Raw genomic sequence first — 16853 nt, 5'->3', positions numbered from 1 at the left:
AAAAGAATCGCCATCTTTCAATATAGATACCCGTATAGCGATTCAAACGCCCTCTTGCGGTCGCAACCGAAATGATCGCCACGTTCCCAACAAAAGAACGACGAAAAGGAAAAAAAAAAGAAAAACAACAAAGTGAAATAGTATGGAAAGTTAAATTTTCTTACAATTATAATTCCGGACTAATATTTTATTGTAAGGTAAAGTAAATTGAGGTAGAATAAAAGTGTAAATCAAATTTTACTATATTGCTATAACATGAGTGGAATTATTACGGTAACTCGAAACTATTGTATAAAGAAACAATTCGAAATTTTCGTGGTAAATTACTGGTGTGTTCGCGTATCTCATATGTGTTTTGCATATCGCATATAAAACTAATAACCCTTTTGTGCCATTTATTTCATTGGCAACGAAACAAATTAACATCAAAACGAATCTTTGGAGGCACTCGGGTGCAGTATTACAATACACGAACCAACTTTAACGCTGTATAAGCAGCCGGTAAACATTACAATACGGGTAAACATTACAATCCGGGAGCCAACTCAAATAGAATGTAAACAACCGTTAATCGGTCTGTTACAAATGTTGAAATAGTACTCGAAACTAACAATGGAAATAGGACACTAAATCGAAAAGAACAAAACTATCCACAAATTAAATTAATACGGCAAATTTCCTCGAAAGTGAAAGAACTAAAAAGGGACGCTAAATCTAAGAAATAATAATAATAATAACCCTTTGCAGAAATGACTATTAACGCAAGATTACTCAAAACTGAAAAAAAAATTAATTACAACACAAATTTAAACCAACCAAACTTCAAACCTATTTAATCACGAAAAATCATGAAACTGATACAAATTTAACGGGACGAGAAACTAAAGCAACCAACCTTCAAACTAATTACGGAAAAACACTCGTAATCGAAACAACTAAATAAGGACACTAGACTAAAGCTACCAACCTTATAATCAATTAAGCTAAAATAGTCGAAACTGAAGCAACTTAATAAGGACGCTAAACTAAAGTAATCAACCTTCAAACCAATTAACCAAAAATACTAGTAATTGAAGCAACTCAATAGGGACGCTAAACCGAAGCAACCTTCTAACCAATTAATCAAAAAGTACTAGTCATTGAAGCAACTCAATAGGGACGCTAAACTAAAGCAACCAACTTAATCAAAGACAAATTAATCTCAAACAGATTATAGAAATACAAACTATGTAAAATCCTCTTTTTTAAAGCAGTAAACTCAACAACCCAAAAGAAAGACAGAGAGAGAAATACAAAATATAATATTTTTCCACTTACCGCAAATACCTGAACTGTGGGGCCTCGTTTACCTGTCTTCTCAAAGTAATTACGGCTGACGTTATATTTCAGACAGAAACAAATCCAATCGACGTTTAATCAAATTGATTCAGAATCAAGCGATGTAAAAGCAAAATCCACAAAACAGTAACGAATTCAATTAGATGAAGTCCCTCTTTGATTTTTAACACACCCACTCAATCCTGTATACGTGGCAGAACAGAAAGCACGGTTGGGATTGCTTCGGTGCTAAGAAACTGCGCCTCAGTCAACGTTCAATTCTTCCTAGCTTCTGGCGCGAGGAAAGCCATGCACTAGCTACGAGGAAGAGCGCAAGAGTACAAAAATTGACTATTGACTTAAAAATACATTAAACTCGGTACAAAACATCTCTATTACTTTTCAAAGTAATTTCTTCGCAATTAATGTCCCTTTTTTATTCATTTTGTTCCCTCTTGTCATCACATAAAAATATTCCATTCAACACCAATAGTAGAACGTATTTCTTAAATCCAATAATTCTCAATGGTTGTCGAATCCAAACAACAGGATACCTCAAAAGTTCGGATACAAAAATAGAAATCAAAGAAAATATTGTGATGACAAGTCCAAGTTGTCACAAGTGGCGGCACTCAGGTTTTCCTCACCCCAAGAAGTTCAAGAGACAGAAGTCTCCTGGAAAGTGTTTGGAACATTCTTCTGGGATAAGAATGGAGTCGTACTTATAAACATTTAATGTAGAGTATTACTCTGCGTTTCTTACGAAACTAAAAGACAAATTGAAAGTGTAACTCTGGGGAAAATAGAAGAAAAGGAATTCTGTTCCTTCAGAGCAATGCCCTTGTCCATCGAGCACTATAGAGGCAACTGACATTGCATAATCCAGGGTTTCAATATCTAAGTCATCCTTATTCCCCAGATCTAGTTCCATCAGACTATTACTTATTTCCCAAACTCAAGCAACACTTAAAAGCAATATTAAAACTGCACTGGCTACTTCAGTAATCCTAAACGGTTACAAATATGATTATACTCATATCTCTCCTCCGGGAATTTTAGGTGAACGATGAATACCGTGCTACTATTGACTCAGTAAGTTGGAAATATTGATCATCCAACCAGCATCGGTTTCATAAAACAGTTTCACCTGGATTACATCAACTTGTTTAGTAAAGTTTCAGTATCTTCATTCCCCATTTCTCTCCAAAACCTTCCGAACAGCCTCATCGTACTTTCATGATCAAGATTTACGGATTTTCAGCGGAAACATTGAAGAATTTTAGCGTTCCTCTCAGCACCAACGCAGTATGAAATACCTGTATGTGAAATTCCAGTCGTATAAACTCCTAGAAATCGAACTCGAGTTCCCCACTCCGAATGTTCGTAGGCTAATGATATAATCACGAATTAGCTTTTGAAATATCGAAGAAATTACTTCACTCATATAGCTATAGAAACTATAGTTAAGTAATACTTTTTTTTCTTTTTTTTTGTGCGTATGACTAAGACTATAATTAGGGTAGTATTGCAATGCAAGGTGGTATTATATTTTCAAGTTCTTAAAATGAAAAGTAGTAGCCATAATAATACACAGGTGTATAATTTCTGAAAAATCTCTCACGATCACAGACTAACGATGGTTTTTTGTTTCATCATTAAGGCTGGGATTAGAGCTAGTGCTGAAACACTAGTATCTAGCCAAATCTTTAGGTTAACGAACAGTGTTCTGTTGTTTCAACAGAGAGAAACAGGCTGATAAGTAAGGAAAAGAACCATAGTCCAACTTGAAGTGAATTAGACTACAGTATAATCGCAAGAGAACAATACGATCAGTACCCCAGGTGCGGTACCACAAGAGCACGTAAGATGCTAAATGTGTGATGTCCGTGAAGAGGCGGCAATATACCTATTTAGTTGACAGTATTCAGCATCTAACTGTTATTTCATAAAACAGCGCTCATTTGAGTAGAACTTTTAATGCAGTTTATATAAGTGTGCAGTGTCTATCTTGCAGAATCTTAAGTACAACCTCACCCCATGTTCGTGATCATGGTTGAAGATTTTCAGGTGAAATATTGAAGAAATTACAATTACTCATGTATGGAAGGTAAAGTGAAATAAAATTTGGTATTAATTTTATTGAATTTGTAAAAATCAACGTGTGGTGTAGTTTATACTTATTTATAAATTGTCCTCTGTAGAATAGGTTGAAATTGAAACAGTGTTCAGTTTTTCACTTCCGCTTGCTTGTACTTATTACTTTTTTTTTTCCTTTCTTTAAGTGCTGTGTTTGGAAGAGCCTTGGGAATGAGAGAAATTCGAATATTATGGGGAATTCGTGCTGAGGGTCAGACGCCTCGGATACAAACTCGAGTAGAGAATCTTTGGTTTCATACTTCATAGCTTTCGAAATACATGAAAACTGGAAGCCGGATCATTGGGTGGAATTCAAAACGGAAAAAGGATTTATGTATTTATTTTTCAAAATGGAAGCAAATGGATGTATTGAAGTAGTTTCTGAATCATGCACGAAGGAGATCAGAAATTATATTGAAGTATTGGCTGGATCAGAAAGAGCAGTAAGGCGTCTAGAAAACACAGGTGCTGGATTATTGCAGAATGAATGTATATCGTTAGAGATGGATGTGGAGGTTCCAGAAGAAGGCGAACTACCTTCGACGGAACTTGAATGTAATTCTATAAAAATACCTGAAATTTCAAGTGACAAGCATCATAGCAATACAAGTTCAGATTACTCAACTGAAGTTAACAGACCTGGCACAGGGGTCGAATTAAATACTCATAATGAAAGAGAAACAGATGGTAATGAAGTTTCAACTAGTCCCGTTGTTCTTGATGCGATGAAAGCTGAGGTAAAGATTGAAGAAAATAGAGAGGAAAATGATTACTTTAATATAACATTGGAAGATCTCATTCAAGACAGGTTAGTATCCTTTACAGACATTTCACATTTATATTCTTCTTTTCTTCTTCTCTCTCTGTTTTCTTTCTTTAGTTTGTTATATTTTTCAAATCAAATCCGTTGATATTAAATGAAAATGAATAAATTGTCAGTTGGATGCGTTCATTTCTATATGTATATTACGTAAAACATTCATCCTGCACTCTTAGACTACCTTCCAAACTTATTTCTTTTGTTTCTATTAGGTTTAGTGGTAATATAAAGTAGCTTCAAAACTGTATATTAAAAGAGTATACTCACTTCGTCACTCATCTCTGAATCGCCGAAAGTGTTGTTTCTATAAACTTCATATTCTGTACAAGTGTTCTGTTTGAACACTAGTTTGTAGACAAACCGGAAGTCTTCTCGCAGTTCACCAGATCAAAGATAAGGCGATCTCTGCTCTCGGGCTCAGTCGGCCAAGAGCTCAATGATTAAGCGTGATATGTGTGAATAGGAGCCGGATAGCGAGCCAGAGCTCAAGCCCTTTCAGAATAATGAGTCTAGCTTGCAAAATGTCCATCTGTGCACCGTATCTCCGAAAGTATTGGGTGTAGAAATTTAAAATAGTTTATAAATGTTGTTCTGAATCTTAGGTGGAAGGTAAGATTTTTAAGAAACGAAAGTCCTACGGAAGAAGAGGGGTCTTAAAAATTTCCCCTACATTCATCAGATTTTTGCAACTGGTGGGCACTAGTACCTGTTGAACTTCAAGAAGCCGAGTCACCACAATATTTAGCCTCTACTGAGTGGCTTCAACCAATAGCTCTCCGAACCAGTAATCTCCTTGTTCATAGTCAGTTACCCTCATTAGATATGATCCTGCTTGTATCCTTAGATGAGTATGAAAATAATAATTTGGCAGTATTTAATAGGATTGTATATGCTATATTGTATCTTTGATATAATTCATCTTGTACTTTAGATGTGAGTTAAATAAGAATTTAGTAATTTTTGATAGATATAGAATTATTTTATACTCGTAGATACGCATACAATTTGGAAGAGAATATCTTTTGACACACTTATTTTTTTTTTAAGGTTTTTTAGTTACCGTGGCTCGGTTTACGCCCAAAATTTTTGACATTACAGTGTTTACTTACGAGACAAAACTGATTTTTGCTATCACTTTACATTATTTAATTAAAATATGTTGAATTGATTAGTTAATCCTATTTTAAGTTACCAGTTATGCTGAAGGAGTTACAAAACGTCAGTTTTTTACCAGCTTTTGATGTAGAAATTTCCATTTAATATTTACTTTGATAGGAGAAATGAAAATATGCAAGACTATTCGAAAACATCCGATGCAAAATCAGTCTAGGAATTATGAAACATTCAATTATATTCACACTTCATAGATTTTCAAGACAACAACATTCGCCTTTTAAAAAGGAGTGCTTTGTAACGTATAGTATATCGCTTTAAAAACTAGTTTATTATATGTACTTTAAACTATACAACCCTAAGAATGTCTTAAACTGTTCATTACTGCAGCCTTGATATAATGGTCTATTTACCATCGTTCAAAGTCCAACTTGAAGAACTAGAATCTTGCGATTCGGACTTCAGTTCTCCAAGTTGTCATTTGTTTAAAATGAAATTAGATAAAACCTACGAACTACACTATCCTCTCTCCAATGTTTTAAAACTAAAGGAGACAAAGCAATACGTTATAGCACTCTTCCCAGAACGGCAATTACATGCCGAATAAAAAATACTTTCCTGTGTCAAAAATGATCAACAACCTGTGGACCGAAAACTGTTCAAAATCGGACCTTTGTTCATGGGAACTTTTTTGCTTAGAATCACCCATATTATCAGCACCCAAAGTATTTCCACGTTTTTTTCGTGAATCACTATATATATATGTGTGTGTGTGTGTAGAGAGAGAGAGAAAGATACATAGATGTATTTGTACCCTGCTTCGGGGTGATTCTTATGTGATTCCAATTCATTTTTCTTCAAGTAATGCTGAGTGTCTATAAATATTGTCTTGCTTGTTTACTGTCACTTTCCAAGTTCATATTGTTCTGGAAGTTGAAAGTTGTAATGTAACCGTATATTTTTTTCGGCACAAATGTCACTAAATTTTTTGGCTATATTTTGTGCAAAACAGTAATTATAGTGTTATGATTCGGCAGTCTGGACATCAGTTAATCTTCAATTACTAGTTTGTGTCGAGAGCATTATTTGATTTTTTAGTTTTAGTCTTTAAATTTTTCTTTTTTTGTGTATTCAACTCAAGTCAACATAGGTTAAATCCTGTAAAGTGGAGCTGAAAGAGGGAGTAAGTGCTAGTTACACAAAAGTACATTCCAAATTTTATAGCGTAGTGCTTTTTAAAATGTAACCGTGTTTTTGAAATGAGTTATGTGGTTTTATACGTTAGATAAAGTTCAAGGAACGGATATCAAAAGATGTTAAAATAATTAATGTGTTATGTATTCGCAGGTATGTCATGAACTGAACAGTAAGAAACACGATGGGGAAGTGTAAATTCAAGCATACCTCTGCTGTAAATGTTTTAAACAAAGGATTTCACGCAGTTTTACATCATAGTAAAAGCATACAATATGAAAAACGGTGTAGTAGTATTCTTGGTGGAAACCAGTTACTCTTACAGGGTTCCTACTGGTCAGGGAAGTCAGGGAAAATTCAGGGAAAATGGTGCAGGTCAGGGAAAGAAGACTGGAAATCATGGAAAGTCAGGGAAATTTTACAAAATATATTTTTTCTACCATTAATTGTACACCAATTTCAGCTTAGTCAACCATTAATGATCACAGTATGGAACGTTGCTCATATTTTTATGGGTGGTAAGTAGAATGTACGTATGAACAATTCACCGTTACTTATTCCTTATTTATATGTCAACGTCAACCGACACCTGTCATGAAAGTCAGGGAACTTCCTGCGAAGGTCGGGGAGAAGTTAGGGAAATAAAATTCTGCAGATCAGTAGGGACCCTGTCTTAATATGTAAATCCCTTGCAACAGGTTCTGACAATCTTCAGTCATCTCAAACGTGTAGCAAACATCCAGTGTCTGCAAACAGATCACCTGTGCATCAACTGTGCGTATTTACAATGTCAGGGACAACGTTACGGTGGCAGAATTCATATGTACATTATAAAGCATTTGTAGCAACTACTCAGCCAACTCATATGCAGATACCAAAGCTACATTTGAAAGAATGTTCCCAAGAAGATTGTCTGATGGCTTTTTCCGTCAACCACCTAAAAGTGCACTATTTGACCATTAATGCTCTGGTTGATTTCTATGAAGAAATGTTAGAAGATATTGGCTCATTACCATGCACCATTTCCTATGATGAAACTGCAAATATGGAAGACAAGATGGAGCTTCAAGTTGCTGGCACATATTGGTCAGATCTCAGGAGTCGGATTGTTAGAAGACATATTGAGAATTTTTTCATTGGAGAAGCTGATGCATTTCCTCTGCTTAGTTTGATAAGCAAGGTTATCAGCAATGCTAATTTGTCCTTGACCAATATGCAGATGATTAGCTCTGATGGCTCCGATGTTAACTAAAAGGTTTTCAATTTGTTTAATGAGGAACTGATAGGACTTCGTCAAAAAAGTTTCGTAGATATTAGCACATGCCCTATTTACATAGGTCATATATTTGGAGAGGATGCAATGACGCAATGGTTTAGTGTTTATCATTACTTCCATGGATGGCTTCTTCGTTAGGAAGAATACGAAACTATTCAACAGGAGCTAGATTTCTGAATTTTTTTGAAACACACCACAACCAAGTGGTTAATATACGTAATTGCATGTGTGAAAGATTGCTTGAACAGTGGTCTGGTGTTCGACGATACTTCTTGAAGTATATTCCATCTACAAAGAAAAGTGATGTTTTGGACAGGCAATCTCTGAGGAAAGTTGTAGATCTGAAAAAGACATTGAGATGGTAGCTCAGCAGCACTTCAGATTGACTTTCCCAAACTTGAGAAATTCACACGTCATTTCCATAGTGAAGTTTCACTAATTCATGTTTTATATGCAGAGTTATTAGAAGTCCTTGGAGCTATCGTAGGCAGTGTGTCTAAAAGTACTACTAATAGTGAAATGAAGTAATTCTCATGTGATTGGACAAATAGCAGATTGTTTGAATCTGATAGTTTACTATCTTTGCAGCAAGTTCTCATTTTAGAGCAATCAAAATATGAACTTCCAAAGGTACCACAATTCTTGAAGAGTGCACAAGCATATTATATTTCAGGTGGCAAAATACAATGATTCAGTCTATTTATATTAAATAAGGTCTTGCAATTCTCAATCTTCAGACAAGAAAATCAGAAAACATCAGAACTGTAGCTTGAGCACTGCCTGTCTCCATCCCATATAATCAACTTGTTGACGAGTGAAAATGTCTGCAGCTTGAGGATGAACCTACTGGAAATGAAATCACTTCCTGTGCTGACAGTTACTAGGCTTCTTTCGTGGAACTGAAGAGGTAGGATGGTTCATCCAAATGTCATCTGGTGAGTAAAGTGATAAAAGCCGCGCTCGGCCTATCTCACGATAATGGTGACATTAAAAGATGATTCTCCGTATCAAGAAATACTCTTATAAAGAAAAAAATACAGAACCTTGTGGAACCTTAAATAATATTCTGATGGTGAAAGATGCTTTGAAGTTTTATAATAACATGCCTTATCTCGTTTCAATTTCTAAGAAAATGATTACCTTGGATCAAAATGTTCATAAGCATTATCAACAGTTTCTGGAGGATCAGTGACGAGAGCAGGAAAGAAGTAACACGCTTTGGGAAGAAGAAATAAAGTTGAGAAAAACAGAAGAGAGGTAAGTGCTAAGACAACATAGAAAAAATGGAAAGCAAGTTAATGAAACGAAAAAAAAGCACAGTGTCAGAACAGAATCTGCAAATTCTCTGCTTGATGAAGACTTCGAAAGGCTCTTAAAACGGGAGACTTCAAGGAGACACAAATTACTCAAGGGATGTTGGAAAGTGTAATGGCGTTGAAAGAAAAGGAATGCAAAGAGTGCAAGAACATTCATGCTTTTCAAGATAATTTTGAAAAGAAGAGGAATACTTTCATGACATTATGCTTTAATGCTTAGTCAAAGAAAAAGTGAAATTTGCTCAAGTGAAAATGCTTTATGTTTTGATTTATTTATTTATTTTTTATGTTTCTGACATCTATCTAATTACAGATGATGTATGCATGTATGAAAGTAACCAATCCTCATCCAGGTCCAGAAATAAAAGTTTTGCTTGAGTGAAGACTGTGCAACTGAGTTGTCATTCAACTTCCTTTACAGATATGTTCAAAAATCAAAATTATATAATTAATTATTATTTTTTTTTCAAAAATTGGAAGATACACATATTATTTCTTTTATTTCTTGTCTTAACCGGCATCTTAGTAAGGGCAAATCTAAAAGAAAAAAAAAAAGTTACATTTTCTGTCTTAATGAGAGTTGATTTGTAAAGTATATTATCGGAGACTGGTTAGTCTGCAAAGTCCTTTTTTTACATGATTTAGTCTACAAACTAACTTTTCTTAAGGACATAAGCGCCCCGCTCTCTGCACTATGGTTTTTGATCTTTTTCTCCTATCATAGTTTCCTATTTCATTCTACGCTTTTACCTTTGTCATCTTCATTCCCCTCCCTGTTTTTCATCTTTCCTCTTTGACATTCTGTTCTTTGGAAATGAGTTTATTAAATCCGCTGCGCTTTGCTTGGAAGTTTATTTAGTACTTTTTAAATGTTTTGGTGGCTCTGCATTGTGAATTCACGATAACATATGAGGCGTGTTTTTATAAATGGCTAACTCAAATAATTTAATATCAGTCAGGCAAAAAAAAAAAGAAAAAAAAATAAAGAAAAATCTGGACTACTGTAATACATCACTGATACATATACGTTAGACAACTCATATTTCCAGGAAATAACATAGTAGTTAATGAAGGTTTAAATTCCCCTGCTACTGAATTAACTTATTAATAATATTGTCTTTCGTTTCAGTTGCGAGACAACGGACATCAACTGCGAAGCCACAAGTCGGATGTATTTTCCTCCGAAAGTTAATACGGATAGTAGCGGAACGTTTACGTATGAGTGTTTCAAATGTTCGAAGTCTTTTAGGAAGCTGTGTAAACTACGGGAGCATGAACTTATTCATGGGGAAAATCCTTACATTACGCTTGTGCGAAGCAAGAAAAACCGATACAAACTAAACTATAAATGCAATGTGTGCAGAAAAATATGGCGACGTAGAAAGCAAATTCTCCAACATGTCAAAATACATATGGATGGTAAATCTCTTTTCTTATGCCCCGTGTGTGACAAACATTTTCCCTCTAGGACTGATGTCGATAAACACATGACAATCCATGAAGATATTCCCCATATCCGCAAATGCAGAATCGGAAACAGAACTATGTTTACGTGCACTATCTGCAACAGAAGCATAAGTAGAAGATTGTTCATAATTAATCACGTGAAAAAACATTTGAATGATGAAACTATTGGGTCCACTCACCCATGTGGTAGCTGTAGTAAGACATTCTTAACGAAGGAACGTTTGGAGAGACATTTATTTGTTCATCAAGATCTTCCTTCGTTCGTCTCATGTTGCAAGAAACCTAGACGAAACGGATACACGTATAATTATACATGTAACTTGTGCAACATAACCTTGTCATCAAGAAGATATATTTTAAGGCACAGCAGAGTACACGTTGAAAACGAGCCAGTGCTATATCCATGCTATGATTGTGGAATATCATTTGGTACAAATCGTTCATTGGGTGCGCATAAAGCCCACCATCGAGAACGCGAAAGTCACACTTGTCGAATTTGCAACAAAAAATTTACCCAACTGTGCGAACTCAATGATCACCGAATGCTTCATGACGAACAGAAACCGTTTGTTTGTGATATATGTGGAAATTCGTACAAATGGAAAACTAGCCTTATATATCATATCAGGATGGTCCACGAACATCCAATGCATGATAATGAGGAAAAACAGATTTTGTGTAATTTTTGTGGGAAAACGTTTATCCATGAAGACAGTTTAAAAAATCATGTTGTATCGCATTATACGGAAAAGGACACTTTTCAGTGTGAGTTTTGTCAAAAGATTTTCGCAAGTCGAAATGAAATTGCGCGACATATGAAAACACATACAGGTGAAGTGCGTCGTTTACCTTGCTCGTTATGTGATAAAACGTTTGAATCTAGAAGCAGGTTGGAAAGACATGCAAGGTCTCATTCGGGTGAGCGTCCGTTCGATTGTGGGCATTGTGGTAGGTGTTTTTCAGATAAAAGTCACCTTATAAGACACGTACGACGTCATGTGGCGGGTGGTGCTCAGTTAGCATGTGACCAGTGTGGAAAGCGGTTCGTCGCAAAAGGTGATTTAGTTCAACATGTGAAGACTCATATTACTAATGCTCCTTTCCAGTGTGACTATTGTGACAAGTCTTACTGTGAACGATATATGCTTGTCAAGCATCGTCGAAAACACACTCAGGAAACAGTGTATTGTTGTGAATTTTGTGGAGAAGGCTTTACTCAAAAGTATAACCTTATGAGACATGTAAAATCTCATCACATTCATGATGTGTAAATTAATGGAAATAATTTATTTTATAGTTACTTAAAAATAAATACAAGTACTAGGAATGAGTAAAGTATTGAATTCAGATCAGTCAATCAAATGATCTATAGAAGATAGGGCGGTCGTGAAATTTATGATGGAAATTTACAGCGACTCAATCTGAATTTCATATAGTATATGAGACCTTTCGGAAAAGTATCTGACCATGGTCCCGGAAAACTAATATCCCTCACCTGACGTTTTCTTCGTCCTAATCCCCTCAAACTAGTTTCCTATTGCTAAAACGCACCGAGTTCGATAGCCTTTCTGTTGCTGGAAACAGACCTGGAACCCCTCATTGTAAAGCGCTACGAGAGTAGTCGTCGCGTTGCTGTAGATCATCTTTGGATGCGAAAGCGAGTTTCTTTCTGGTACCTTTCGACTTTTGGGAAGACGAAGTCCCATACGGTGATACCAGATAGTAGGGAGATTGGCGAAACATCGAAATCGTGTGCTGTGGTGAAAGGAACAATCGCATGAGCTGCATGATTGAAATCATCTTGGTGCAGTCTTCCGGGCTTTGAAGTTTACTTATCTAGTCATTTCGGGCAAAGACCGTAAACTGGACGACGGAAAATGTCTGAGAGAAGTCCTTTGTAAGTGTACGTATTTCATGTACGTACTTATGTTCCACATTGCCTCGGCAATCAAAGAACACGATCAACATTGGTTTGACTTTGCTACGCACCTGGCGAGGTCGGATGTATCCACGGAATCAATTGTAACTTCAAGTTTCCACGAAAATGCTGCTTCTAAGCCTCTTCCCCAGTTAGCTGGGGTCGGCTTTTCGGAATTGTCTTCCACGTGTTTCTATCTTGTGTCATATCCGCTGTGACACGTGCTTAAGAATTCATAATTAAGCTCTTGGGAGCTTTCTTCATTAGCTGCGAACATTTTTTTTTTAAATAACCAATTGGTTATCGATTGATGCGTCGCATCTACTTCAAAGTTGAGAAATATTCAACTCACATGACTAGCTGTTTTTCTCTCCTTCGTTTTGATGCTCCAGAAAGCGCATTGTTGAATAGTCCAAACAGCTATATGTGATTAAAGAGGAAGGAAAATATGTAGAAGAAAACATTCCGACAGTTATGGATGACGAGTTTATATTTATGTTATATGGAGAAACGGACATTGCCACCAAGCTAAGGTAATGCACTATGTCTGCAAGGAGAAGAAACACATGAATTGTTCACTTCGACAAAATGTCATATTGTTTAACCCCTTATGTATCATCATAGTTGTCCATCAAAATTTTTATCAAACTTTTCTTTGATAGTAATTTGGTCAAATTAATTGGCTAAAACTTTGGAACCCGCTTTAAACGATCAAATATAAAGATGAAATTCCCTGCCTATTGATTTATATTTCTACATTCAATTGTTAAGTTATTTGGACGTACATCTGTAGTTTCGTGGTTGCACATGGTGGTGTAACTATAATGAATAATGATAAGGTTGTAGAAGTAAATGGAATGACTGACTAAGGTTTCACAACTGGCTTCCCATGATCATAAGCAGTGTTCGTAGGTTTCCTTAAGGAATCAAAATTTTCCCTAGTTCCTTCAGTGTCCAATTTCTATGACAGAAGTTACGTGATAAGATTAATTTAGCTATATTCAAGGAAGTGCCAACCAGATTGATTTGTTTTATTCCTTTGCTTTTTGCTTCTATTTTTAAAACTTTCCGTCACTTTTTCTTTACAGAAAATACAACTCTAGATTTATTTATTTTTTCTGAGGCTGCATATATCTTTGCAGTACGACGCACAGTGGTCTGAAAATGGAATTTAGCCGGGCAAAAGTCTTAAAATTGAGTATCACGAAATTGATTAAATCTTGGAGGGTTGTGCTGCCAAGAGACTGGATATACCATTTTCTGTCGGGGTCCCTATCTGTCCTTTCGCATAACCACGCGAATGTGTATTCTTTGTTACCATTCCTGCTTTAGATATGCTAATCTGAATAAAAGCAGTGGTAAATGAAGGTTCATAAATTCAAAACAAGTGTGGCTTACAAAAAGTAGGCTGAATATATGATATGTTGACACTTTCCTGTGATGTTCCCACGGATGTGGTGCTCCTACATTGTACACTATTAAGTATGACATCCTATGGTTTGATTATACAGATTTTCTAGATAAATTTTTAATAGTCTAGAACTTACAAGAAGGAGCAAGTAAGAGGACTGAGGCTTGTGAATTCATTTGAAGAGTACGCTTCCCTATGCAATCGACATATTTTCTCATCTCACTTCATCCCTTTCTACGATTTGCGGATAGTTTTTTTTTCAACTAACTTTTATTTTCAGACGTGTGTAGTAAATTTTATGAGGAATCATTATAAGAAACAATTAAACATCGTATGAATGTGATCTTTGCAGGAAGTCAACTTATAAGTTGTTTGGACTATGTCATGTCTTAAATTACAGAATCGCATTGTTCTGTGTACTTACAGGAAAAATAATCAAGAATCATGGTGACAAACGGAACACTGTTTGAGGCTCTACGTAAACGAAACTCCAAACTGTTGTCATCTAGATCAGCTGATTCTCTAGAATACTTGGCGACGTTCGTGCTCTCACAGTATCCTGCACAAGTGAATGAAGACAGTGAGCTTCAACTGCATAATCGACTCAAAGGTTACTGTACAACTCTGTAGAGCAAGATCACCTATTTCGTTCGCAAAACCATAGTTGGCTCAATAGAATATTCAATGTACCCTGGATTACTTCGACTTTTGTACCGCCTGATAAACAACTCAGCAGTACCATGCCTAAAGGAGGACCAGCCAAAGACTTTTCGTCGGTGACAGATAGATCCAATTGCCGAAAAACAGAACAACTACAGTCGGAGACACCAATTAAATAGCTTGTATTAAGTACTAAATCAGTTCATTCAAAAGGAAAGCACGCTGCAGCAGGTCTATTGTCGCAGTCCACAGAATATTTTCTTTCACGTGCGGTGAAAATCCGTCGGGTTTGGCGAGAAGCCCGAGTACAATCAAGTCAACCTACGCCATTCTCTGATGAAGCATTGGCTTTCCTAATAAAAACAAGGATGTCAAAGTTCCACTATTCATATACGAGACAAAAGGCTAAACGTCGAAATGCAGACATCTATCCTCCATATAATAATATCCTAAGTGCAAAGAAGAGGTGTTATCCAACAGGGATTGTCATTTCAGAAGAGGGAGCATCTATTTCACTGCAGTGTCTTATCGATCATACCACGAACTGTCTGTGTGAGACCATTCAGTTTCCTGAAGACATGTGTTTCGCCCGTCTGGAACGCTCTGTAAATGAGGCTGTGATGGCAGCAGGAATTATAAGGAGCATTCATTTAATTCGTAGTCACCCCGTGAAATGAAAGGAAGCCGTGTGAAACGTGTAACGACGCTTATACTGGCTTGTGGCGGGCTCTTTAAAGGCTCGATAGATGACGAAACGGTAGTTATCGCTTGAACGGAAAAAGGAAGGCGGAAGCATAGTGTTATAAACTTATAAACAACAACACTAGACGTCTTCGGCGTGAGAGACCTGAGTTTGATTTTCGGCGAGAACTTATGTAGTTAGGATTTTACGTTAAGCTGTACTTTAACGTCTCATATAGCTTTGCTGTTGGACGGGACTCCAAACTTCAAACCACTCGCCTTGTTTTTCTTCATATGTTTATATTTATTAAGTGTTTAATTACTTAAAAGTCTTGGATGAGAATACAAGAAAGACAAAATATCAAACTCGTAACATCTGTTAAGTTTATTATTATTATTATTATTATTATTTGGACAATTTTATAGTTTATTTCTGTAGTCAGCTTGTGATCCCTCGATTGGTCCCCTTCAGAAGGCTGGCCCTTGGGAACCACTGGTTTAAAGTTTAAGGCGATGTAAAGTTGACCCTGGTATATTCATTCTAAAGAAAAGCAGGGTTAACTTTACATTGTCTGGAACTATATCGTTAGCACGCGTCTTTGGCCCAAGAGATCCGGATTCGATTCCCGGCGTAATCCCATGTGGTTCGGATTCTTCGTGAAGCAATAGGTCCATGTTTCATTATAACCTTGGTGTTGAAGGGAATGTTAAACTCTAACGAAATATAATTCAATTTACTTTGTATACTCTAGTTGGTATCCTTATGTGGTTCATAAAGAGTGCTAGCTAATAATGGCCATCTAATCAAAAAAGGCGTTGCATAACAAAGTGCACGATTTCTGCAAAAGCCAGGGTATTCATTGTGAGTACCATCAGCTAATATTGTCTCTGAATTAATAAAAATGTTAAAATTGTATCCATTAATAACAATCATATGAAGTGCGTTTTATAACACTTTTATTTAGACGAATACATTTAGTACGCAAACTTTTTCCCCTTTGTTTGAAGCAATAAAACTGTATCAAAAACACAATTTGTTAAAGCATCGGCATCTATTTCCATCTTTATTTTATAATATTCTTTCTTTTTATCACCACACATCGCATCGTTGTTTGCTTTCACGCAAAACAAACTTTCTCCTCTCACGTAGCGTTCAATTCCACTGCAGACGACTCTCCATTTGCATGAATTTGAACGAACTATCCCAGCAAGTTGGAATCGTTCGCATTCGCATCTTTTCGTCGGTTTTCACAATTCGCAGGTCGGAAATTGTCGAGGCACACCAATATATTTACACGCGCTGGAAAATTCGCATTCGGGTGCAATGGTGGCGCAGCCTAACGGCACGCTGCTCCACTTTATCGCCGTCCATTTTCCGCGAACCAGCTTGTTTATTTTTCGACTGAGAACACAGTACTGTGCATTTGGACGACGCTGACTTACAACTGTCCCTCTTTGCAGTTCGGATTTTCGCCGATCCCAAGAGGTTCATCCAATACATGGCTGAAGTAGCACTCTTATTGGCCATGTACAGATGAAGTCAC

At 36.3% G+C, this 16853-nt stretch overlaps 1 protein-coding gene across 1 annotated transcript in view; it reads left to right on the top strand.

The window, feature by feature from the left end:
• The window catches only part of LOC145686018 (uncharacterized), a 33557-nt gene extending 21591 nt beyond the window's left edge, over nucleotides 1–11966 (top strand). Inside the window, exons 2-3 of the mRNA XM_081758864.1 lie at nucleotides 3600–4261; nucleotides 10302–11966. Coding sequence (XP_081614990.1) covers nucleotides 3786–4261; nucleotides 10302–11910 — 2085 coding nt within the window. The 5' untranslated portion in view covers nucleotides 3600–3785 and the 3' untranslated portion in view covers nucleotides 11911–11966. The remainder of the gene's footprint in view (nucleotides 1–3599; nucleotides 4262–10301) is intronic.
• The last annotated feature ends 4887 nt before the right edge of the window (nucleotides 11967–16853 follow it).

The sequence above is a fragment of the Thermobia domestica genome, chromosome 5 (genome assembly GCF_964235325.1).
Source record: "Thermobia domestica chromosome 5, izTheDome1.hap1.1, whole genome shotgun sequence".
Classification (NCBI taxonomy): Eukaryota; Metazoa; Arthropoda; class Insecta; order Zygentoma; family Lepismatidae; genus Thermobia; species Thermobia domestica.
This window is presented reverse-complemented; position numbering and strand designations above follow the sequence as displayed.